Here is a 23,919-nt window from a genome sequence, read left to right on the forward strand (position 1 = left end):
CACCCTCCTATTAGGGATTGAGCCCACAACCAGGGCATGTGCCCTTGACCAGAATCAAACCTGGTACCCTTCAGTCTGCAGGCTGATGCTCTATACACCGAGCCAAACCGGCTAGGGCAACAAAGCTTTTTTTAAATGCGACATGTGAATCATGTTTGAATCCTGATCTAAACAAACCAACTCTTTAAAAACAACAGACTGCCCCAGAGCAGCAGCAGACAGAACTAGAGCAACAACGGCCAGCACTGGAGCAGCCAGACCTGGGGCAGTGGCAGCCAGGCCTGAGGCGGAGGCAGCCAAGCCCGGGGGGGCCAGTCCAGGAACACCCAGACCCGGAGTGGCCGGGCCCGGAGAAGCCGGGCCCAGAGCAGCCGGGTTGGGAGCAGCCAGGTCCAGAACAGCAGTAGCCAAGCCCGGAGCATCCAGGCTGGGAGCAGCCAGACTCGGAGCGGCTGGGCCCGGGGCAGCCTGGCCCAGAGCAGCCGGGTCTGTTGTGGCCAGGCCCGGAGCAGCAGCTACCAGGCTGGGAGCGGCCAGGCCCGGAGCAGCCGGGTCAGGTGCGGCCAAGCCCGGAGCAGCAGTTGCCAGGCTGGGAGCGGCCAGGCCCGGAGCAGCAGCTGCCAGGCTGGGAGCGGCCAGGCCCGGAGCAGCCGGGTCTGGTGTGGCCAGGCCCGGAGCAGCAGCTGCCAGGCTGGGAGCGGCCAGGCCCAGAGCAGCCGGGTCTTGTGCGGCCAGGCCCGGAGCAGCGGCTGCCAGGCTGGGAGCGGCCAGGCCCGGAGCAGCCGGGTCTGGTGCGGCCAGGCCCGGAGCAGCGGCTGCCAGGCTGGGAGCAGCCAGGCCCGGAGCAGCCGGGTCTGGTGCGGCCAGGCCCGGAGCAGCAGCTGCCAGGCTGGGAGCAGCCAGGCCCAGAGCAGCGGCTGCCAGGCTGGGAGCGCCCAAGCCCGGAGCAGCCAGGTCGGGTGCGGCCAGGCCCGGAGCAGCAGCTGCCAGGCTGGGAGCGGCCAGGCTCGGAGCAGCCGGGTCGGGTGCGGCCAGGCCCGGAGCAGCAGCTGCCAGGCTGGGAGCGGCCAGGCCCGGAGAAGCCAGGCCCGGAACAGCTCGCTCCTCGCCTGCCCCTGCCCCACGGCTGCCTCTCAGACATGGCTGGAAACTTTTGCGGGAACTTGAGGGTCTGCTGGGTCAAGTGATGAAGGCTTTAGATCTGGATGTGTTGAGTTAGTATAGGGCTGGGGTGTAGATCTGTGAGTGCCTTGGGTGGGGCCTGGATGAGGCTGGTTGACCTATTTGGAAATGTCTTTTGTGTGAAATGTATCATTGGGCATGTGGAGGTATTATTGATATGAGAAAATGCTAAGTAACTGATTTACTATCTGAAAAGGGATTTACTATCGGGGAAAGGGAGGGAGGAAGAGACTGAACATAAACTGCACCTATGGATGGGGATAATGGGGGATGGGGAGGGGGCGGAGGGTGGGGTGGGAACCTGGTGGAGGGGTGAAGAAATGAGGAACCTTTGTAACAATACGAACAATAAAGATTGATTTAAAAAATAAAAAAAAAAAAATTAATTAATAAAAATAAAATAAAATAAAATAAAAAATAAAAACAACAGACTGGAGCCTAGCAGGCATGGCTCAGTGGTTAGGCTTCCGCCTCTGAAACGGGAGGGCGCCGTTCAATTCCTGGGGGGGCACAGGTCCCATTTGCAGGCTCAGTCCTGAGCAGGGGTTGTGCCGGAGGCAGCCAATCCACGATTCTCTCCCATCATTGATGTTTCTCTCTCCCTCTCCCTTCCTCTCTGACATCAATAAAAATATATTTAAAACATTTTTTAATTAAAAAAAGTTGACTGGAGATTTAATTACACTAGGGGATAAATATTAACCTTATTGTGTTTATTTTAGGAACGCTTTGCAAATATGCGTGTCATCCAAGCACAGGAGCCATGCAATCTTCCCAGCACCACTCCAATGGTAATGTGCGTGCTGCCAAAGTGGGCACAGTATTAATTTTATTTAACTGTGATGTTTGTGGCTAGATTTTTTTGTTAATGTTCACTTTTATAGAAGACTTTATTTTTTTAGAACAATTTTAGGTTTACAGCAAAATCGAGGAAGGCAGAAAAATTTCCCATATATCCCCTGCCCCCAGACATGGACAGTTTCACTCATTACCAACACCCCTCACCAGAATGCGACATTTCTAACAAATGATGAACCTACACTGATACATCATAACCACACAAAGCCTACAGCACACCATAGAATTCACACCGGTGCAGTCCATGCTATGGGTTTGGACAAATAAATAATGCCGCCCTAACCGGTTTGGCTCACTGGATAGAGCGTCAGCCTGCAGACTGAAAGGTCCCAGGTTCGATTCCAGTCAAGGGCATGTACCTTGGTTGCAGGCACGTCCCCAGTTGGAGGTGTGCAGGAGGCAACTGATAGATGTTTCTCTCTCAGCAATGTTTCTAACTCTCTTTCCCTCTTCCTTCCTCTCTGTAAAAAAGCAATAAAATTTTAAAAATAAAAATAAATAAATAAAGCCACGTGTCCATCACTACAGCATCCACCAGACAGTCCTTTCATCGCCCTGAAATTCCTCTGTGCTCCTCCTATACATCCCTCCTTCCTACCCCAAACCCTGGCCACCACTGATCTGTTCGCTGCCCGCAGTTCTGCCTCTTCCAGAATGTCACATAGCTGGAATCATAGGGATGTAGCTAGGTCGTTAAGTCGTATACTTAGAAATGGATAGGTAGGTATCAAGATAAGCCTCATCTAGACGGTAACATCTGCGCAAAGATGCGAAAGAAGTGAAGGAGATACCGTAATGCAGACCAACATTAGCAGGTCTTCCGAGGCCATTGTGAGGGCTTCCGCTTTCACACCTGAGTGACAATGCAGCCACCTGGGAGGTTTTGTAGGAACATACTAACTTATGTCTTAGCACACGGAGCAGGCTTATAAAAGCTCTGCAGTGATCTGAGTGACAGATGCTGTGGCCCACAGAGGAGGCTGGCGGTGGAGGCGATGGAGTAAGTATATCCTCCACGCCAGCATGCATGGTCTCTGGATGCAAACATTCATAGGCAGTTCCCACCCTCAGCAGGGCAGGCAGGGAAAAGACGTAAAAGCTAATAATTACTTAAAAGCAGAGACGTACTGGGGGGGGGGGGGGGGGGAGATTAACCCAAGAACTTGTTACATATAACCATGGACACAGACACAGTGTGGTGAAGCCTGGGGCGGGGGGCGAGTGTGGACTAGAAGGGGTCAATGGAGGAAAATGGGGGGCATCTGTAATTCTTTCAACAATAAAGATCTTTTAAGCCCTAACCGGTTTGGCTCAGTGGATAGAACATCGGCCGGCGGACTGAAGGGTCCCAGGTTCAATTCCGGTCAAGGGCATGTGCCTTGGTTGCGGGCACGTCCCCAGTGGGAGGTGTGCAGGAGGCAGCTGATCCATGTTTCTCTCTCATTGATGTTTCTAACTCTTTATCCCTCTCCCTTTCTCTCTGTAAAAAAATCAATAAAATATATTTAAAGAAAAAAAATAAAATTGGATGATGCTATAACTGAGGTAAGCAACAAGAACAATAAGAAAACAGACCAGGTGACCCAGTTAGAGGGGTAGCGGGAGAAGAGTCCCTGCCGATTCTCAGGAAGGGCTGCCTGACTTACGTGTGGGGCACGCAATCCCACACTCCGCTCCCCGACAGTGCCGCACCAAGCCACCACAGCAGCCAGCAGGAGCATCAGGCCTCCTGTGCCCACATCCGCCCTGTCATTCCAGTGGTCCCTCTAACAACTGCAGCTTCGCTCCTCCTTCCCTCCTGAGCCCCCTCCCAGCACCCCTCCCAGCACTCAGTTTGGGGTGTCTGGTTTGTTCAGCTGATCGCTAAAGCTCCCACGTGGATGAGCCTTCCTGCCTCTGTAGCCCCCTCACAGCAGCCTTCTCTGCACCGCGATGCCCCAGAGCTCGGGCTCCAATCCTCCGGGTCATGGCCAAAGAACGATGGCTCTCCAAGGTGGAGCCCGGCCGGCGTGGCTCAGTGACTGAGCGTCGACCTATGAACCAGAGGTCAGGGCTCGATTGCCAGTCAGGGCACAGGCCCTGGTTGTGGACTCAACCCCCAGTGTGGGGCCTGCAGGAGGCAACCGATCAATGATTCTCTCCCATCATTGATGTTCCTATCTTCTTCTCCCTCTCCCTCTCTCTCTGAAATAAAAGTTTTTTTAATAAAATGCATGGTCAATATGACGTATAATTTCACAAAAATGTTACACAAAGGTTAAGGAAGGCATGTTATTTCATGCACATCAGAGACTGAGTCTTCAGGGTTATTAAGTCACATAGGCATGTCCCGTGCACTGCAAGGTCACAGGTTCACTTCCCGTCAGGGCACACACCCAGGCTGTGTTCAATTCCTGGTCAAGGTAGATACAGGAGGCAGCCAAACAGTGTTTCTCTCTCACATTGAAGTTTCGCTCGCTCTCTCTCCGCCTTTCTCTCTCTCCAAAATCAATAAAAACATATTTTAAAAATAAAGTAAATAAATAAGCATGTGGCTCCCTCAGTCCGAAGGATTTTTGGTCCATCTGTCCTTCAAGACCCACCTAAAGGGCCTTGTGGCAGCAAGCTCTGCTTTTCACAGGTTCAGCCCCTCCTCCCCCGGCCCCGCTTTCCCAGCACAGACACCCTCTCCCAGTGCTCAGCATCCCCAGCGCCCCGCACCCCCCCCCCCTCCCCGCCACACTCAGCATCCCCAGCGCCCCACATCCCCCCATCCCCCCCACACTCAACATCCCTGCACTCAGCACCCTGGCGCGGGCTTTCCGCTGTGGAAGAGTAAGTACCCCCCCTGGCACGGAGTCTAGTAGAGATACAACTGCTTTTCTTTTCTTTTTTAAAATATACTTTATTGAGTTTTTACAGAGAGGGAGAGAGGGATAGAGAGCCAAAAACATCAATGAGAGAGAATCATCTATCAGCTGCCTCCTGCACATCCCCCACTGGGGATGTGCCCACAACCAAGGCACATGCCCTTGACATGAATCGAACCTGGGACCCTTCAGTCCGCAGGCCGACGCTCTATCCACTGAGCCACACTGGCCTCAGCGCAACTGCTTTTCTATCATGTGCACGTGCCACTCAAAAGGAAATGTACTGTACTCAACTGCAACCAAACAACATTTTATTAAGCAAATAAAGCCAAACTCTAACAATTATTAAATCTAGTTGCTGGGGGTGGGGGTGGGGGGGGACAAAATAAAAATAAATAAATAAAAATAAATCTAGTTGCTGGATATATAGGACTCATTAACATTCTATTTTTTCTATACATTCAAATTTTCCTTAAGCAAAAAAGCAAACTTACTAAATTTCCTCACAGCAGTCATCTCTGCACACTGCGATGCCCTGTGGAAACTATGTAAGTGTAACATCCTGTAACAGGAGAGTTGGTGTTCTTAGATCACCAGCAGTATACACAGTCCACCACTTCCTCAGAGCCCTAAAACACATACCAAGCTGGAATGGGTACCTGGGCCGCAGGGCTCAGCGGCTGAGCGGCTGCTACCTGGGAACCAGGAGGCTGCGGGGCGATTCCCGGTGAGAGGTGGGCACGTGCGGGTGTGTGTGTGTGTGTGTGTGTGTGTGTGTGTGTGTGCAGGAGGCAGCCAGTCAACGCTTCTCTCTCCTCATTGATGTTAGTGTTCCTCTCTCCCTCTCCCTTCCTCTCTCTGAAATCAATAATAATTTTATTTAAAAAGCAAGGCAATAGACATGTCTTAAGGGTAATTATGTTCCTGAAAGCTAAAAACTGTAAAACACAGAGTATAGTTCCAATTTCATACAAGTTCTTAAGTTACTGTGTGTTTTTTTTCCTTCACAATTAAAGTCAACAAACAAATGTGTCCAACAGAGGTAGAAACAGCATGCTTTTAGAATGCTGAATTAATTATTGTTAGCTTTGTCTCAACTGCATTCAAGTTTGTAGAATCTACACATCATTGGTATCAATACGTCCACTTTGCCACTGCCACTTGCTCCTAATAAGGCAGAAAGTATCATTTTAAAATTTTTACATCAATAAGACTCTTACGTTAAAAATTACCTAGAAACGGCAGAAACCGGTTTGGCTCAATGGATAGAGCATCGGCTTGGGGACTGAAGGGTCCCGGGTTCGATTCTGATCAAGGGCATGTACCTTGGTTGCGGGCATATCCCCAGTAGGGGATGTGCAAGAGGCAGCTGATGGATGACTCTCTCATCGATGTTTCTAACTCTCTATCTCTCTCCCTTCCTCTCTGTACAAAATCAGTAAAATATATTTTTTTAAAAAAATAAAAATTACCTATTATATAGAAACGTAAATAGGCAAAACTAAATGAAAGCTCAGCTATTCCAGTTCATAGCTGCTTTGGCAGGGTAAGGGGCAGTGGTGCGCTCCGCGGGCAGTGGTGTGCAAGAGCGGCAACGCCATGGAAACTGACCTGTTGCTAAGCAAGAACGCCAAGCAAGGCTCAGCCATAGTTCACCAGGTGATATATAAAGCTCTAATTCAGGTTAGAGCATCAATATAGGGCATATAAAATGCGCCAGATGTTCACAAATAAAAAAGGCCTCTAGCTGAAAATGAATAGAAAATAAAAGGAATTTCTGTAAGAAATACTTCAACCGGCTGAAACCGGTTTGGCTCAGTGGATAGAGCATCAAGGGCATGTACCTTGGTTGCGGGCACATCCCCAGTAGGCAGCTGATTCTCTCTCATCGATGTTTCTATCTCTCTATCCCTCTCTCTAAAAAAATCAATAAAATATATTAAAAAAAAAAAAAAAAAAGAAATACTTCAACCGGAAATACATACACACTCAAACACACAAATACTCATTTTACTACAGTGCAGCAAGACAGAGGTCCACGGCAGTCCAAGAATGAGACATTTCTATTAAATTGCACTTTTCACAGAAGAACATTAATTAGAAGTAATAATTTTTAAATAATTTACTTTTTAAAGATTAGTTCATTTTTTAAAATTCTATCCTCCTTTGGAAAATGTTAGGCTAAAATGATCAGATTTCAATGAACGGGGTAGGTCAGGCTGAGCACCTCACCACAAATCCTGGAATGATCAGCGGCTTCATAAAAGCATAAAACGTGAGCCTGACGGGGGTTCAGGGGTTAGATCGTCAGCCCAGCAGCCGAAGGGTCGAGGATTCCATCAGCCCAGCAGCTGACTCAGGTCGAGGGCACGTACATGAGTCAATCCCCAGCCCCAGTTGGTGTGCATGCGGGAGGCAACCAGTCAATGTGTATCCCCCCTTCTCTCTCCTCTCTCTCCCCCCCCTCCAGCCCCCTCACTTCCACTTTCTCTAAAACAATGGAAAAAATATTCTCGGGTGAGGATTAACAACAACAAAAGCTTGGGACCTGGCTGGCTGGCTCAGTTGGCTGAGTGTCATCCCATATACAAAAGGTTGCTGGTTCAATTACCAGACAGGGTACATACCCAGGTTACAGGTTCAATCCTGATTGGGGCATGGGAGATAGTCAATCGATGTTTCTCTCTCACATCTATGTTTCTCTCTTTCCCTTCCTCTCTCTCTAAAATCAATGAAAACATATCATTGGCCAAAACCGGTTTGGCTCAGTGGATAGAGTGTCGATCTGTGGACTGAAGGGTCCCAGGTTCAATTCCAGTCAAGGATGTGTATATTGGTTGCAGGCACATAAAAATATATTTTTAAAAAAACAACATATTATTGGGTGAGGCTATGAAAAAAAAACTTTAAAACATAAAACTTGGTATCCTAGTTTCAAAAACATTATTATTCTATTTACAGAACACACATTTAAGAAGTTTAAAGGACTTCTAGGACAAAAAAACAGAAAGATCAGAGGTAAAAGAAAACAAATACTATCACACCTACATCCATTCTGAGGCTGTGACCACCTCGCCTACTCCCCTACTCCCTGTGCTGCACGGCACTCACGCCTGCGAATCCCTTTGTCACCTGCCCTCAGAGGACACACAATACAAAGGACACCGCAGGAGTAAATCCCGCCTTCACAGAGGGAGGAGTGAAGGAGCCAGCTTCAGCCGCACCTGGAGCAAACATGGCCAAATGGTAAGTGTTTCATCACAACAGTGGCCACATAACTGTGTTACTTTCTGTTCTGTTTGAACATTTCTTAAATATTTTTTAATGGATTTGAGAGAAGAAGGGAGAGGAAGAGACAGAAATATCAAAGATGTGAGAGAATCATTGATCAGCTGCCGCCTGCATCAATGTGCCTCTCTCACATCGAGGTTTCACTGTCTCTCCCTCCCTCCCTCCCTCCCACTCGCTCTAAAAATCAATGGAAAAATATCCTCAGTAAGAATGAACCGATAAGTAAATAAATAAAGTGATGAACACGATACTGTTCCCAATTCCTGCACCAGGAATAGGCTCTGGAACGTCTGGCAATGGGAGGCTGAGGTCTGCCCTCCTCATGGCCTCCAGGCTCCCTGACACGTGCCAATCCCATCCGGAGGTGCTTTGGGAAGGCAGACAATCACTGCCCGCCAGGTCTCCTCTTCCATGGCAGAGCACAAGAAGGTTGCGTTATATGGACATTATAATTTTCTCTCTCATTACTTTGAGGGAAGGAATCAAGAAATTTCAAAGAGTTTGGTCTGGTGTGCAATTTTTATTAAGATCCACACATTTAAAGAATCTGACTAATTTGAAAAAGTAGTTTTAGGGTTTTAATAACTTTAATGTTATTTTAAAATATTTCTCTCAAACATTTTAGCGAAACATTTGCTACTTTACACCAACTTTAAAATATTATAAAAAGCATAAAAATCAATCAGAGACTTAGCTTCTGGAACACAAAAGGAAAACTGTTATAATGCAATTATGCCCCTCCCTATCATTTCTAGGATCACAGTACTTCCCACAATTGCTATTTAGCGCTGCAAGAATTATTAACTCAGCCCCAATCATGAAGTCAGCATTCGGTTCACAATCCTTTCCTTCCTCAGACTTCCACTGTGCTGCTAAAGTAGCTCTCACCAGAACTGGATTTCAAGGTCTCCGTTTTTTGGCTTGTTTGTTTTTAATTGATTTTATTTCTTTTAATTTTATTTTATTGCTTAAAGTATTATAAATAGTAGTACATATGTCTCCTTTTTTTCCCCACTGACCTTCCTCCAGCCTCCCCTACACCCTGGCACATGCCCTCACACATACACACATACATACACACACACACACACACACACACACACGCGCACCAATGTCTTGCGTCCATTGGTTATACTTACAGAAGCAGACAGACAGACATGATCTCTGTTTGAATATAAACACTAACATATCACTCCACAGCAAACACTGTTTTCCATTAGAATAAGGAACAAAATAGAAGCCCTATTTCTTACTTTTAAATTATGCATGGAACCTCTGAAGAAAGGCTCAGAAAAAGTGAAGGTTAAATTAAGTCAATTAAAACAATCTCTGTAGCAGAGAGGAAAATATTAAAAGTTTGATAAACCGGGGAAGAATAAAGTAACTTGGTAGAACTTTGATGTTTCATCTCCAACAACACTTTTAAACTAAATTGCCCCACAGAACTTTACAATGCCAAGGAAAATGAATAAGAGTAAGTCTAAATTTCTTCAGTACAAACGAGCTTTGACATTGCTTTCATTTAACTATTATTAAACTAGAGGCCCAGGGCACGACATTCGTGCAGGGAGCAGGTGGGGTCCCCCGAGGCCCAGCCTGCACCCTCTCCAATCCGGGATCCTCTCACATTCCAGGACCACTGGCTCCTAATTGCTCACTTGCCTGACTGCCTGGTCACCCTAACTGCACCCCCCTGCTGGCCTGGTCACTCTCAACTGCTTCCCCCACCAGTCTGGTTGCCCCTTACTACCCCCCAACTGGCCTGGTCGCTGCCAACTGTACCCCCCATTGGCCTGGTCACCCCTTAATGCCCCCCCTGCTGGCCTGGTCGGCCCCAACTGCCCCTCCCACCAGCCTGGTTGCCCCTCACTGCCCCTCCCCACTGCAGGCCTGGTCACCCCAACTGCTTCCTCCCTCTCCCCCACTACCCCCCCCCCACCCCCCGCTGCAGGCCTGGTGGCCCCAAGCAGACTGCTGCTCAGTCGTTTGGTTGCCGCTCACTAACCCCCTGCCGGCTGGTGACCCCACCCAGCCTGTTCAGCCGTCCGTTTGGTTGCAATGGTGGCTTAGGCCTCTATTATCATAGATACTGAGGCCCTGTGCACAAATCCCTGCACGGCCGGGGAGGGGCCAAGGGCAGTTGGCCAGCCAGTCTTGCCCCTGGTGGAACAGACAATTTGCATGTTAGCCTTTTATTATATAGGATATTTCTATTGATTTCAGAAAGGAAGGGAGAGGGAGAAAGAGAAGCATCAATGATGAATGAGAATCACATATTGGCTGCTTTCTGTGTGCCCCACACTGGGAATTGAGCCCACAATCTAGGCATGTGCCCTAACCAGGAACTGTACCAGTGACCTCTTGGTTCCTAGATCCATGACCAACCACTCAACCACATCAGCTAACCTTTTAATCACAGTCATCACCCATGGAAGAGAAGAACGACATAGAAAGTGCCTGGAAAGCATTAACTCTCAAAGACAAGTTCAAAGCAAAAAACTCCCTAGCTCACAACCTACCTAATGTGCACTTTCCCTGACCCAGGGATGGATTCAAGGTTTCTTTTGTACATTTAGAAACTTGATCTGAAATAAAATTTTAAAAAAAAAGGGGGGGGGGGGGGGAAGAAGCCCTGGCCCAGTAGCTCAGTTGGTTAGAGCTATGTCCCAGTGTGCCAAGGTTGCAGTTTGATCCCCAGTCAGGGCACATACAAGAATCAAACAAATGGCCAAAGCCGGTTTGGCTAAGTGGTAGAGCGTCGGTCTGCGGACTAAAAGGTCCCAGGTTCGATTCCGGTCAAGGGCATGTACATTGGTTTTGGGCACATCCCCGGTAGGGGGGGTGCAAGAGGCAGCTGGTCGATGTTTCTCTCTCATCGACATTTCTAGCTCTCTATCCCTCTCTCTTCCTCTCTGTTAAAAATCAATAAAATATATTTAAAAATATATATATCATATGATAAACACTAGAATATTTAAAAAAAAAAAAAAATCAAACAAATGGCTCTGTCTGGTGGGCTCTGTGGTTAGAGTGATGGCAGAGTACCAGAGGTTCATGGGTTTGGTTCCTAACTCCTGGTCAAGGGCACAAACCTAGGTTGCAGGTTCGATCCCCAGCCCCAGCAGGGTGTGTGCAGGAGGCAACCAATGGGTGTATATCTCTAGCATCAATGTTTCTCTCTGTCTCTATCCATCCCTGCCTCCCTCCCACTCTCCCTAATGATCAATGGAAAACATATCCTCGGATGAGGATTAACAACAACAAAAATGGAGCATCTTGCCCAAAAGTCAGCACACAGGTGGCAAGCAGCACTGCGAGGATGTGAGCGGGTTTCACAACTCTCTCCGCCCGAGCACAGTCTGCCTCTGAAGCAAACAGGACACTAAAGGTGACTGTGCCTGGCATCACCACACACTCCGTGATGAAAGAACCTGATTCATGATGACCCGGGAAACAGGCTTCCGGAATAAAATGGCTCTACCTGCTATCGCCTTCTCAATCAGAGGCCACCAGCTCTAGGGGGCTCCCTGCCACACCACCTAACACGTGACCGCTCGCAGGACTCACCATCGCCCCGACTTCTCCTTTGGTGAAGACTGCTTCCAAGTATGTGTGGCTCACAAGCCATTTTTTGTGGATTTTAGGATATCTATAAAACTGATTTTTATGATGAAACTAAAGCACAGAAAATAATGTGCTCAAAGAGGTACATAGAACCAGCAATAAAAAGCAATGAAAAGCAGATCAAGATGCCCGCTTCAGTAAGATTATTCCACAGTAAAGGGTAATACATTTTTTAAAACCAGTTAACTCTGAAGTGATAGTTGAACCAAGACAACCACAATTTTCAAATCTGATTAAATTTATTGGGTTCAATGTTCCAAATATGGGTTGCATGTTTAAAGGCCCATTACCACAAAAATATGTACCATTAACATTTCCTCTTCTGCAAGAGTCTTAATTTTACTATCATGTGAACTGTGATACTGAGAACCAACGCAGGGAGAAGGGACAGTAGCACGTGTTCAGAACACAGGGCTGGAGTCCCCGGGAAGCCCTCCCCTGTGCGCCTCCACCACAAGACAGCAAAGAGGCATCAAGCACGACCCACCCCATGCGCGGCTCCAGCTCCTTCCCCTCTGCACGCTCCCTGGGAACACGCACTTTTTGTACAGAAAACACATGTCAGAACCAACCCTGCTCTGCCAGAAGATAGAAGCCTCGGGTGGGGTGGAGGAAGCATGCCTCCCTCACTGAACTAGCAGAAAGGACACAGCAGCACATGCTGTGGAGTTGGGACGGAAAAGCTGGCCTAGACACCAGCGAGAAGAAAGCCTCAGTTAAAGGAATATAATGAACAACATAAACTGAGCAAAAACAGATGCAGAGACAGAGAAGCATCAAACAGTAAAACCTCAGAGGGAGGGGGGAGAGGCAGGGAGAGATCAACCAAAGGACTTACAGGCCGGCATATGAGCATTACCAATGGACATAGACACTAGGGGGGGTGTGGACATGTGCTGGGGAGAGGTCAGTGGGGGGAAAAGAGACATATGTAATACTTTAAACAATAAAGATTTTTTTTAAAAAAAGTCAATGCCAAAAAAGGTATAAGACTTCATTCTGCTTTATTGTTGTTGTTTTTTTAAGTATATTTTATTGATTTTTTTACAGAGAGGAAGGGAGAGAGATAGTGAGCTAGAAACTGCCTCCAGCACACACCCCACCAGGGATGTGCCAGCAACCAATGTACATGCCCTTGACCGGAATCGAACCCGGGACCCTTCAGTCCGCAGACCGACGTGGTACAGGGGTCCTCAAACTTTTTAAAGTGGGGGCCAGATCACGGTCCCTCAGAGAGCTGGAGGGCCGGACTATATGAACTACTAATTCCTACTGTAACACCTCGGCTACGCTCACTGCCCAAAAAACCTGGCAGGCCGGATCAGACTCCTCTGCGGGCCAAATGTGGCCCGCGGGCCGTAGTTTGAAGACCCCTGCTCTACCACTAAGCCAAACCGGTTTCGGCTGCATTCTGCTTTGTTTTTAAATCGAACTGATAAAACTTTTTCCATCGTTATAAACAGATGCTTACAAGTTATGCCATAAATCACTGAGTTAGTCTAGGTCTTAATTAGATCAGAAGAGCTGAATCAGCATGTCAGGGTCACTGACTTCACTACTTACAGGGATGAGAGAAATGAATTTTCCTTGGAATACTAGGGATTAATAGGTGGTTCCTGGTTTCAACCATTTGCTTTTTTTTTTTTTCCTTTTAATATATTGTGTTGATTTTTTACAGAGAGGAAGGGAGAGGGATAGAGAATTAAAAACATCAATGAGAGAGAAACATCAATCAGCTGCCTCCTGCACACCTCCCACCGGGGATGCGCCCACAACCAAGGTACATGCCCTTGACCGGAATTGAACCTGGGACCTTTCAGTCCGCAAGCTGACGCTCTATCCACTGAGCCAAACCAATTAGGGCTAAACCATTTGCTTTTAAAGCTAAATAGGGTAAAGGTGAGAGACTGGGGGAAAATAAAGTCTGACTTAAAAAAAAAAAAAATTGAAATCAACTTCTACTCACACATCTTTACCACAGGGAGGAAAAAGGCTTTCTGGTGAGTTTCACATTCACCTGCCTGTTCAAATTCTGACAGAGAGAGAGATGCATTCAAAACCCAGGCAGGGCCTGGCTGTGACTCAGTTGAGTGCACCAACAGGTCACGGTTGGATTCCCCTCAGGGCACAGGCCTGGGTTACAGGCTCCATCCCCAGCGTGGGCGAGAGGAGGCAGCCCATCCATGTTTCTCATCCAGGTTTCTGTCTCTCCCTATCCCTCTCCCTTCCTCCCTCTAAATAAAAACTATAAATAAAAACGTATTAAAAAAAAAAAAACCGGCAGGAGAAATAGTAACAATCACAGTCCCAATCCATACTACTATACTACTCGCTTGTACTGGGGGGGGGGGGGGGGGGGCAGTCTTAAGTGCATTCCAAAATGGAAGTCCTCTCTCCCTTGCCTTCATGTGGTGTGAGCGACACCTAAACACTCACCAGGAACACTGAGCCCAGTGCCCAGCACTCAGCCTGGCACAGCAGGGTCTGAACGCACTCCATGCCCGTCAGATGCCCTTCTAGGCGACCTGGAACTATTATTGCTGAGACCCAGGCCCTGGGCAGGGAGACACGGGCAGCACACTCACTGTCTTACCGCTGAGGGGCAGGTCTCTATCCCCTCAAACAGGCAAGGGCAACTCAAAACGCAATCCTGCCACATTCGCTGTTTCAAAGAAGAGCACAACTCTAAGGTCAGGCTCCATGCAACGCGGAGCTGGGCATCGATCCCACAAGAATGCCAGGCATCTGCTCTCACTCGGGCCCCTTTCTCAAGAAAGCTCTCCAGACCGACATCACCAAAGTGTGCCCAAACTGGCCAACTCACTCACAGGCAAGCCCCGTGCTCCCTGCGCTACACCGGATGGACTTGACCTACAGATGCAGAGGGGTCAACTGTGACCAAGAGGCGGTGCTTCCCCCGGCGGCCGCGCGGGGGACGGGGGCGTGCGGGCCCGGCCGTCCTGTCACTGTCAGTCCCGGCCTGTCAGTCCGTCCGCTCCGTGAGGACCGGAGGGAGGGGGGGGGAGGAACCGAACCCCAGCGGCTGGAGAAGCAGCAGCCCCGCCGGACTGCCTCCGTGTCAGGAGCGGGGGGGAGGTCCCACCGCCGGGACCAGGAGCTCCGCGGGGGTCCCGCTCGGAGGGCGCCGGGCTGGCACCGGAGCAGCCGCCGGGAGGAGGCCGTTCCCGGGACCACACCGGCTCCCCTGGAGAGGCGTTCGCTTGGGCACTGATTTCCTCCCGGAGACCGCGGGGTCTGCTGGCCCCGGGCCGGGCTCCGGGCTCCGCGGGGCGGCGGGACGGTCAGCCGCGGCCTCCGGAACGGGGTCGCCCCCCGCAGCCTCGGGAGCGGCCGGACCGCGTGCACGAACCCACCGATTTCTTTGTCTGGCGGCTCCGGCACCGGCGGCTCCGCGGAGCAGCCGCCGGGGGAGCGCGGGGCAGGCGGCTCGGTGCGGACCTCCGGCCAGGCTGCGGGCCGGCCGGTCCTCCCCCGAGAGGAGGGGCGGGGGCGCCCGGCAGGCGGCCCGGACTGCGGGGCGGCCGCCGCAGGGGAGGCCCGGCAGCACCCGCCGGGGCCCCGGGTCCGAGGCCGCCCGGGCCCGGCTCGCGGGATGCTCGCTCCCCCGCACGGCCCCCTCCCGCGGGCCGAGGCGCCGCAGCCCGTCCGCACCGGCACCGCCGGGCCCCAGGCCAGGGCGTCCGGCCGGCGGCCTCGGTCCCGGGGCCCCGCGGGGCGGCGGCTCCCCGCGCCGGCCCCCCCCCCCCCTGCGGTTCTGGCCGCGGACGGCAGGGCGCACAGAAAGTTGTCCGCGGGCCGGCGGCCGGCGCTACTCACCGGGGTCGAAGTCGGGCACGGCCGCCTGGTACTGGGGTCCCACCCGCATGCCGCCGCCACCTGCGGGGAAGCGGACACGGTGAGCGGCGGGGCGCGGGGCGCGGGCGCGGGGGCGCGGGCGGCGGCACCTACCGTGCTCCTCGTCGCTGGACGAGCCGGAGCTGCCTTCCTCCCAGGAGTTGCTGCTGCTGTTGCCATTGGGCGCCGCCGCCGCCAAACTTTTATTCTGCCCATTGCCGGGGGCGGCGGCCGCGGCGGCGGCGGCGGCGGCGGAGACTGCGGCGGCCGAGGCGGCCGCGGCGGGGGCGGCCGAGGCGGCGGCGCTGGCCGCGTTGTTCCGCCCTCTCCGCTTCCCGGACACCTCGGGGCCCTTCTCCACCATGGTCGGCATCGGCGGGGGCCGCGGCCGCGCGCGAGTGACGGGGACCCCGGCTCCTGAGGGGGCGCGGGGACGGGACGGGGCCGGAGGCGGCGGGCGCGGGGCCGGGCGGGCGCGGCGGGGGCTGGGGGCGGCCCGGGCGGGCGGAGCGCGGCGCCGCTTCAAGCCCCCAGCGCCGAGCCGAGCGCAACTTTCGCTCTCATCGCCGCCCGCACTTCACGGGCTCCAACTACTCCGGGAGCAGCGGGCGGGAGGGGAGGGGCGGGGCCTGGCCGCGGGGGAAAGCCGCGCGCAGCCCAACCCGCTGCGGGGAGGCTCCGCCCCCGCGCGCTCCCATTGGCTCTCGTGGGATTTGGACGGCGAGCCGCCTCCCGGTTGGCTCGGCGCGCCCGTCTATCCCGGGCGCGGGGCGGGAGCAGGGGCGGGGCGCGGGCTTCCGTTGGTCAGGTTCGGTAGACGCGTATCGCCGCTGTACGTGGTTTGAGGTTTGCAATCTCTCGACGCCCCATGATCCCTCTCTCCCGGCGCCGCGAGGAGCAGCGCCTCCCCGCCCCCTCCCGCCGCCGGGGCGCCCCCTCCCCTGCGCGCACCCCGGCGGCCTCGGCCCCCACACCGGCGAGGGGCCCCGCCGAGGGTCCCATCGGCCTTAAAAAGTAAAAATGTGGGCGACGCGAGAGCAGAAATTGAATGGAAGGTCGGGACTACTTTCCCCTCGCGCGGAGGAGTACATCTCAGTTTGAATGGGTCCATACAAAGAGGAACTAATTGAAAGAAACTAATTGCGCCCCCACTTTCCCCAAGGGGTTCGGGGGTGCCGCGGGGCCCGGCAGCCCGGGTGCCGAGGGCGGGGGCCCCGGGGACAGCCTCCGGAGGGGAAGGCGGCGATGCGGCCGCTCGCGGGGTGCGCCCTGCCGGCCGGTGGGGGAGGTGGGGAGTCACCGGAATCGCCCGAGTTTCGGGGCGCCCGCCGAGGCCGGGCGGGAGGTCCCCGCGGTCCCGCCGCCGCTGAGAGACCAGCGCAGGCCCTGGCGGGGGGGGGGGGGCGCCCCGGCAGAAACGGGGGGCGGGGGGGGCGCCCCGGCAGAAACGGGGGGCCTGGAGAAAGGGGCTGGGGGCCCGGAAGGGTGAAGAGGAAGAAGCTATTTTCATCCCAAGCCCGGGCGAGGGGAGGAGGGCCAACTTCCTCCCAGGCTGGAGCCACTTTTCCGGACCCGCAGCCGGCCGCCCCCGCTCCGCCCCGGGCTCCCCCCCACCCCCCGCCCCCGCTCCCGCTCCGCCCGCCCCGGGCCCAGAGGGAGCGCGACCCCGCCCTAGACCTCCCTGCCCTCCCCCCCACCCTCCCAGGCGGACCGCGGAGCCACGGGGTCCTGGAGGGTCGGTGTCCGCCCCACTCCCACCCCCAGGCTGTTGGTCCGTAATTAGCAAGCGAGAGGTCTATAATTGAATTTTGTAAATGCAGCGACGGCTATTTTCCTTTTAAGTTACTTCAAACCTGAGCTTAATATGGGCACAGTTTACACCAGCTCAGGGTTATGAATAGCCACAGGGAGAAATCTGGAGTTTTATGGTTTTATAGCCCAAATAACTACTGTTCGCTTCTATGGTGTGTTTTTGTTTTGTTTTGTGTGATTTTTCCAGCATGAACCATTATTAACAACTTCAGAGAAGTGGCCAGGTTGGCTCCTGCCTACATGGCTTTGAGATAAAGGGCTGGGAGCCCTCCCTTCCCCAGGAGGACCCCGTCCCCACCGAGTCCAGAGCCCATGCCCTAGTCTGCCCTTCCAGGGGGAGCCTGGCCTCGGAGAGCCGCAGGCAGTGCAGGGGTGAGATCCTGGCACGCCCTGCCTGCTGGCCTGTGTGGGGTGTAGACAGCAAAGCCAGGGGAGAGGTCTGAGGTGGCATTCCCCAGGGGCTGGGCCGCCTGGCCCAGGGCTGTGACTTCTCTGGAAGTGAGCACTGCTTGAGAAATGGGGTGAAGAGCGGGATGCTCAGTGGGTGTCTGTGAAGTTCTACCACTGAGCTCTGGAAAGACTGGCCTACGAGGGCACAGGTAACCCTGAGTCATGTCTTAGGGTGGGAAGTCACCAGCCCCACCCACCAGCTCCAAGCTTGGGGTGCCTGGCACCTGGAATAGACTGTGGATGCATCACCGGGCTGTCCCACCATTCACATTTCTCAACAAACACATGAGCACCTAACAGACCCTGTACTGGTTGGTCTGACCCCAAGGCCACTTGGGTACTACACTGGCCTTGAACCCCTCAGCTTCCCCATCAGTGAAGCAGATAACAGTACTACTTCCTGGCCTCCCAGCTCCTCCTCCCTTCCTCCACGGGAAGCCCTCCTGCCCGGCCTATAGCTCCGGTGCCTATAGCTCCCGTGGGTGGGTGTGGGTATGGGGTACAGACAACCTTTCTGATTGGGAACTTGTGATAAACTTCACAAATTCCTAGAGTCAGCAGCTCACCATGTTTTTCAGTGACATCCATCAGGAGACTAAGATTTCACACCTCTCCCCCTCCGCCCACCCCTCACAGACCCTCCTGCCCTCACACCCAGCGCCAGACCTCTTCAGTGAAAAAAATGGAAGCCATCAGTAGCATCCCTCTCACCTCCTGGATCTCCCAGCCTGGCACCCCCTGCCCTGTGGGCTCTCCTTCCCTGAGCTTGGTCTGGGCACCCTCCCCCTGCTGCCCTCCCCTCTATGCTCTCCTGAGCCTTCAGCCTTCGCACCCCTGCACAGTATTTCCAAAAAGAGTGGGAAGTTCTCCCTTGCTGCTACATGTCCTCCTGCCTCCTCCATTTCTCTGCTCCCCCCACTGGAAACGCCAAAGGCGGAATACTACGCAGCAGTAAAAAAGGAGCTTACCCTTTGGGACAGCGTGGAGGCCCTGGGGAGCATCATGCCAAGTGTAATAAGCCCGTCAGAGAAAGACCAGCATCTCATGATCTCACTCATATGTGGAACCTAATCAACAAAATAAGCTGATGAACAGAGTGGACCCAGAGACATGGAAGCATGGAGCAGAGTGGGGAATCTCCGAGGGAGGGCGGGGAGGGTGGATGGGAGGTGACCAACCAGAGACCATGTGTGCACATGCATGGCCCATGGCACAGCCGGGAGAGTGGTGAGGGCCGGGGCAGGCGGGGCTGGAGGGGGGTGATGGGGGGAAAGGAGGACATGTAATACCTCCCACCGCCCGGGCTTGGGATGAAAATGCGTCCATACCTGCCTTCTCCACTCCCCACCTTCCCAGCCTCCTCACCTGAGCCCAAACGCCTCCCGGAAATCCCCTCGTTCTCCCACCGCACAGAGCACCCCCTCAGCTCCCTCTGCTGCCTCCACCCCCTCCTTCAGGCCGTGATTGTCGGGGTTCCTCCTGGACCCCCTGCTCTGTGCCTAGCGCCTGTTAAACATTTATTGAGAAATGAATGACAGGAAATTAATGTCAGGCCGCTGTGGGTGCACAGAGGGGGGGCTCCTGGAATAGGGGGCCTGACCAAGAGGTCAAATAACGGGGGGCCAGGGCCTGGGGCCTCCCAGCCCAGCACCTGCCCTCCTCTACAGCCTCCTCCGGGACCAGGTGTTGGCAGGCCTGCCCCACCCCAGCACGTGCCCCGGGCCTGGCCAATCAGCGCGCCCCAGCCCTCTGGCGGCAGCGATTGGCTCAGGCGTGGACACGTGTCCTGGCCAGCCCAATAAAAGCCCATCAGGCACTTCTGGAGCTTTGGGGAAGAGCTTCTCTCTGGAACCTGGGCCAGGCCCGGGAAAGGCTGGCGGAGGTGCGCAGGCGCCGGGCCCTGGAGAGCGGCCCTGCTCCTGGAAACCCCACCTCCTGCAGCCTGTCCTGATAGGATCTGTGAACCCTCCCAGTGCCCCCACCCTGTAACAGGCCTCTGAAGTGAGCAACTTGAGTTTCTGTTACAACTCAGAGAGTCCAGAATGATACAAATAACCAGGCATCCCTCACCCCGTGCAGAACAGGAAGGAGCATGCAGGCCGAGACACAGCATCCCAGTCTCTCCGGGGAAAGGCTTACGATGACAGCTGTCTTCCGGGTGTGGCTGTGCCCGTCCCACTCTCAGCTCTATGCCCGGAGTGGAGGAAACTGAGGCTCCCAGCAGCTGGCGAGGGGAGAGGACAGGTCTCGACCACAGAGTTTGCAGCCCTGGGCCTCCCAGCACACCGGAGGCTGAAGGGCAGGGGGGAGAATGAACACTCTGATTGTACAGTGTTCATAATGATTAATTATGCAGGGTTGTGGGTCTGTTTGGTTTTTTCAGTTATTTTTAGTGTTATTTTTTATTTTATTTATTGATATTGTTCTTTTTTGGGGGAGAGAGAGAGGAACATGGATTTGTTGCTCCACTTGTGTATGCATTCATTGGTTGATTTTGGTATGAGCCCTGACCAGGGTTCAAGCCCACAACCTTGGTATATTGGGACAATGCACTAACCAACTGAGCATTTTTGTTGTTAATCCTCACCAGAGGATATTTTTCCATTGCTTTTTAGAAAGTGGAAGGGTGGGCCCTGACTGGTTTGGCTCAGTGGATAGAGCGTCGGCCTGCGGACTGAAGGGTCCCAGGTTCGATTCCAGTCAAGGGCATGTACCTTGGTTGCGGGCACATCCCCGGTAGAAGGATGGAAGCAGAGGGAGAGATGGGGAACGAGAGAGAGAGAGAGAGAGAGAGAGAGAGGGGGGGGGGGGGAGAAGGAGATCAACTGGTTGTCTCTGGCACATGCCAGGGATCAAACCTGAAACCCAGGTACGTGCCCTTGACCAGGAATTGAACCCTCGGCCCTTTGGTGTGAGGGCTGGTGCTCTAACCACGTAGAAACACCGGTCAGGGCCAGGTTTTTAGTGTTCGCATTAGTATTGTTGGATGGCTTCTTAGAAATACTTCTAAGCAAGGAACAGCTTCCCCACGGCTGGAGCCAGACCAAGAGAGGTGGCCTGGGCCGGGGGAACCAGAAACCCACCCTGGACCAGTCTTGGATGTTTCAAACCCCCAAAATACAATTCAGAAATAGAGGCTTTGGGCAGGAATTTTTGCTACCTCAGGAGTTCGGTTTTTTGTTTGTTTGTTTGTTTATATATATATTTTTAATTGATTTCAGAGAGGAAGGGAAAGGAGAGAGAGATAGAAACATCAGTGAGGAGAGAGAATCATGGATCAGCTGCCTCCTGCACACCCCACACGGGATCGAGCCCATAACCCAGCCATGTGTCCTTGACCAGAATCAAACCATGACCTCCTGGTTCATAGGTCGATGCTCAGCCTCATGGTCACGCCGGCCGGCATCCCCAGGAGTTCCTAACCTGAAGTCCGCGGACAGGATGTGGAGGGCCCTGGGCCTCGGAGATTAATCTCAGCGCCATTGCAATGAGCCTGTACCGGAGCCGGCATTTCTTCCCTGTCAGTGCAGCCGAATCAGCAATGGCTGCAGCACTGCCAGCCGTACGAGGCAGGACGCTGCCAGCTCTGGGAGGGATCGACGAGCAGCGCGCGCGCCTCCAAAATCACAGGCGGCATCAGGCCCGCTGCCAGATCTGCTACCTAAGGAGTTAACAAATAACTCAAAGTAGACCTAACCATCAGCGCTAAAATTACAAAACTCTCAGGAGAAAACACAGGGGGAAACCGTCATGACCTTGAGTTCTGCAAAGGCTTCTTAAACACAACCCCAAAGCATAAGGAGCAAAAGCTGTAAACACAGCCCTGGCCAGTGGTGCTCAGTGGTTAGATCATCCCTCCACCACCTTGAAGTTTCCATTCCCAGTCAAGGGCATGTAGCTGGATTACAAGTTTAACCCCCAGTCCCCAAGTGGGAGGCAACCAATGGATGTGTCTGGATGTCTCTCTCACATTGATATTTTATTTATTTATTTATTTGTTTATTTATTTTTTAGAGAGCGAGAGAAATATTGGTATGTGCCCTGACTGGCAATCGAACCCAAAACCTTGGTGTATGGGGATGACTCTATAATTAACTGACCCACCAAGGCCCTATTTTACTTTTAATTTAATTTATTGGGGTACCATGAATGAATCTTTTTAAATATATATATATATATTACTGATTTTTTACAGAGAGGAAGGGAGAGGGATAGAGAGCTAGAAACATTGATGAGAGAGAAACATCGACCAGCTGCCTCCCGCACACCCCCCACAGGGGATGTGTCCGCAGCCAATGTGCATGCCCTTGACCGGAATCGAACTCGGGGCCTTTCAGTCCACAGGCCGACACTCTATCCACTGAGCCAAACCGATTTCAGCACCATGAATGAATCTTGAAAGAGTCACACTACATGAGAGAAGCCACTCACAAAGACTTCATGATCCCTTATTTGATGTCTGTGAACCGTCTGGAACGGCCACATGTAAGACAGGAAGTAGGCCGTGGTGGCCAGGGGCCAGGAGAGGCGGCCAGGCGATGGCTGCCAATGCCCGGAGCTGGTTGTGGGGATGGACGCACCAAGCCCGCCCACCACAGTTTACCCGGGTTCAGCTCACAGGAGGGCTGGAGGCCCTGGGGAGCATCTGGCCCAGCCCCCTTTCTGCCTCTTTGTTTTGTTTATTTGTTTGTTCTTAAACTATATTTTTATTGATGTCAGAGAGGAAGGGAGGGGGGAGGGGGAGAGAGAGGCATCAATGATGAGAGAATCACTGATCGGCTGCCTCCTGCACACCCCACACTGGGGATGGAGCCCTGACCTCCGGGCTCAGAGGTCCCGCTCAGCCCCTGAGCCGCACAGGCCCAGGCGGCTCCCCAGCTTTTATCTAATTACCTTCAGGAAGTTTTGCTCTTTATCTGAGAAGCCTCCAGGCAGGATTGAGGAGCTGGCCGCAGGCCTGGGACAACCAGGCTCCCCAAGGCAACTCCCCCGGGGCCACAGCCAGGAGGGCGGACCGGGGCCCAGCCTGAGAGGTGGCGGAAGCTGAAGACCCGAGGTCCTCCGCTCCGGTCCGGCTCAGGCCTCCCTGGTTTGGGGCACTTTGTCCCTCCCTGGGGTCACTCCGGGCACGCTGCTCCACCGGCCATCGGCTGGAACGGGCCACTCGTCTGTCCGCCTGTCTCAGCTCAGGGTCACCTCCTCCAGGGAGCCCCTCTGGCTTCCCAGCCAGGTCCCTGTGACCTTCCTGCGGCGTCAGTCCCAGCTGGAGGACCCGCCTTTTCCTCCCACTGGGCAGTGGGCCCCAGGAGGCCCGCGTGGGGCCAGGTGTGTTTGGGGTCCCGGCCAGCAGGGGCCTGGCTCACCGCTAAGGGCTTGGTACTGGGGTCACGCTGGCCTGTCAACATTCAGTCCGGGGACTGGCCACCCAGAGGTGCCAGCCTTATGGGGAGGGCAGCACAGCACAGCACAGTACCCCCTACTCAGTTCCTGTCCCCGACCCCCGCCCCCCCCCCCAGCTCCTGAGGCCGAGGGCTGAAGGTAAAAATGCACAGCAACCCCTCCCCCTCCCCCACAGGCCCACCTCGCTGTCTCCCCCAGGGGTTCCTCATCCAGGAACCAGTTCCCCATTCCCTGATTCACGGCGCCGCCTCAGGGGCCTCCCCCCTCCCCTCCCCTCCCCTCCGTTCCCCCCTCCTCCACGGCCCCAGGCCCCGCCCGCCTTATCTCTGTAACCGTTAGGCTCCTTTGTTCTTCCCCGCTCCACCCTGCCCCCCACCACCCCCCTCACACACATCCCGGCGAGCCTGGCCCCAGGGGAGAATCTGGTCCTCCGGGCAGTGAGGGGCGGGGTGTTCTGAGAGTGGGGGTGGGGGGGGTCTGGAGAAGGCCACCACTGCCACTTACATGGGAAGGACCGCGGGCCAGGCGGGAACCTCCACAGCCCAGGCCTCTTCCGCCTCCACCATCCCTGCGGCCTCCCTCTCCCAGGGCCTCCCCC

General features: G+C 53.8%; 1 protein-coding gene across 2 annotated transcripts in view; it reads right to left on the reverse strand.

Moving 5' to 3' along the window:
• The window catches only part of RCOR1 (REST corepressor 1), a 93,670-nt gene extending 77,387 nt beyond the window's left edge, over positions 1–16,283 (reverse strand). The window contains exons 1-2 of one of the 2 annotated variants that reach the window (XM_084896600.1): positions 15,774–16,283; positions 15,642–15,701 (exon numbers count right to left, since the gene is read on the reverse strand). In XM_084896600.1, the coding sequence (XP_084752726.1) occupies positions 15,642–15,701; positions 15,774–16,032 (319 nt within the window). In that variant the 5' untranslated portion in view covers positions 16,033–16,283. The remainder of the gene's footprint in view (positions 1–15,641; positions 15,702–15,773) is intronic. The other variant, XM_084896599.1, reaches the window with a different exon arrangement.
• Positions 16,284–23,919: the final 7,636 nt, after the last annotated feature.

The sequence above is a fragment of the Pipistrellus hanaki genome (assembly GCF_964339955.1).
Source record: "Pipistrellus hanaki genome assembly, chromosome: 1".
NCBI classification, from domain to species: domain Eukaryota; kingdom Metazoa; phylum Chordata; class Mammalia; order Chiroptera; family Vespertilionidae; genus Pipistrellus; species Pipistrellus hanaki.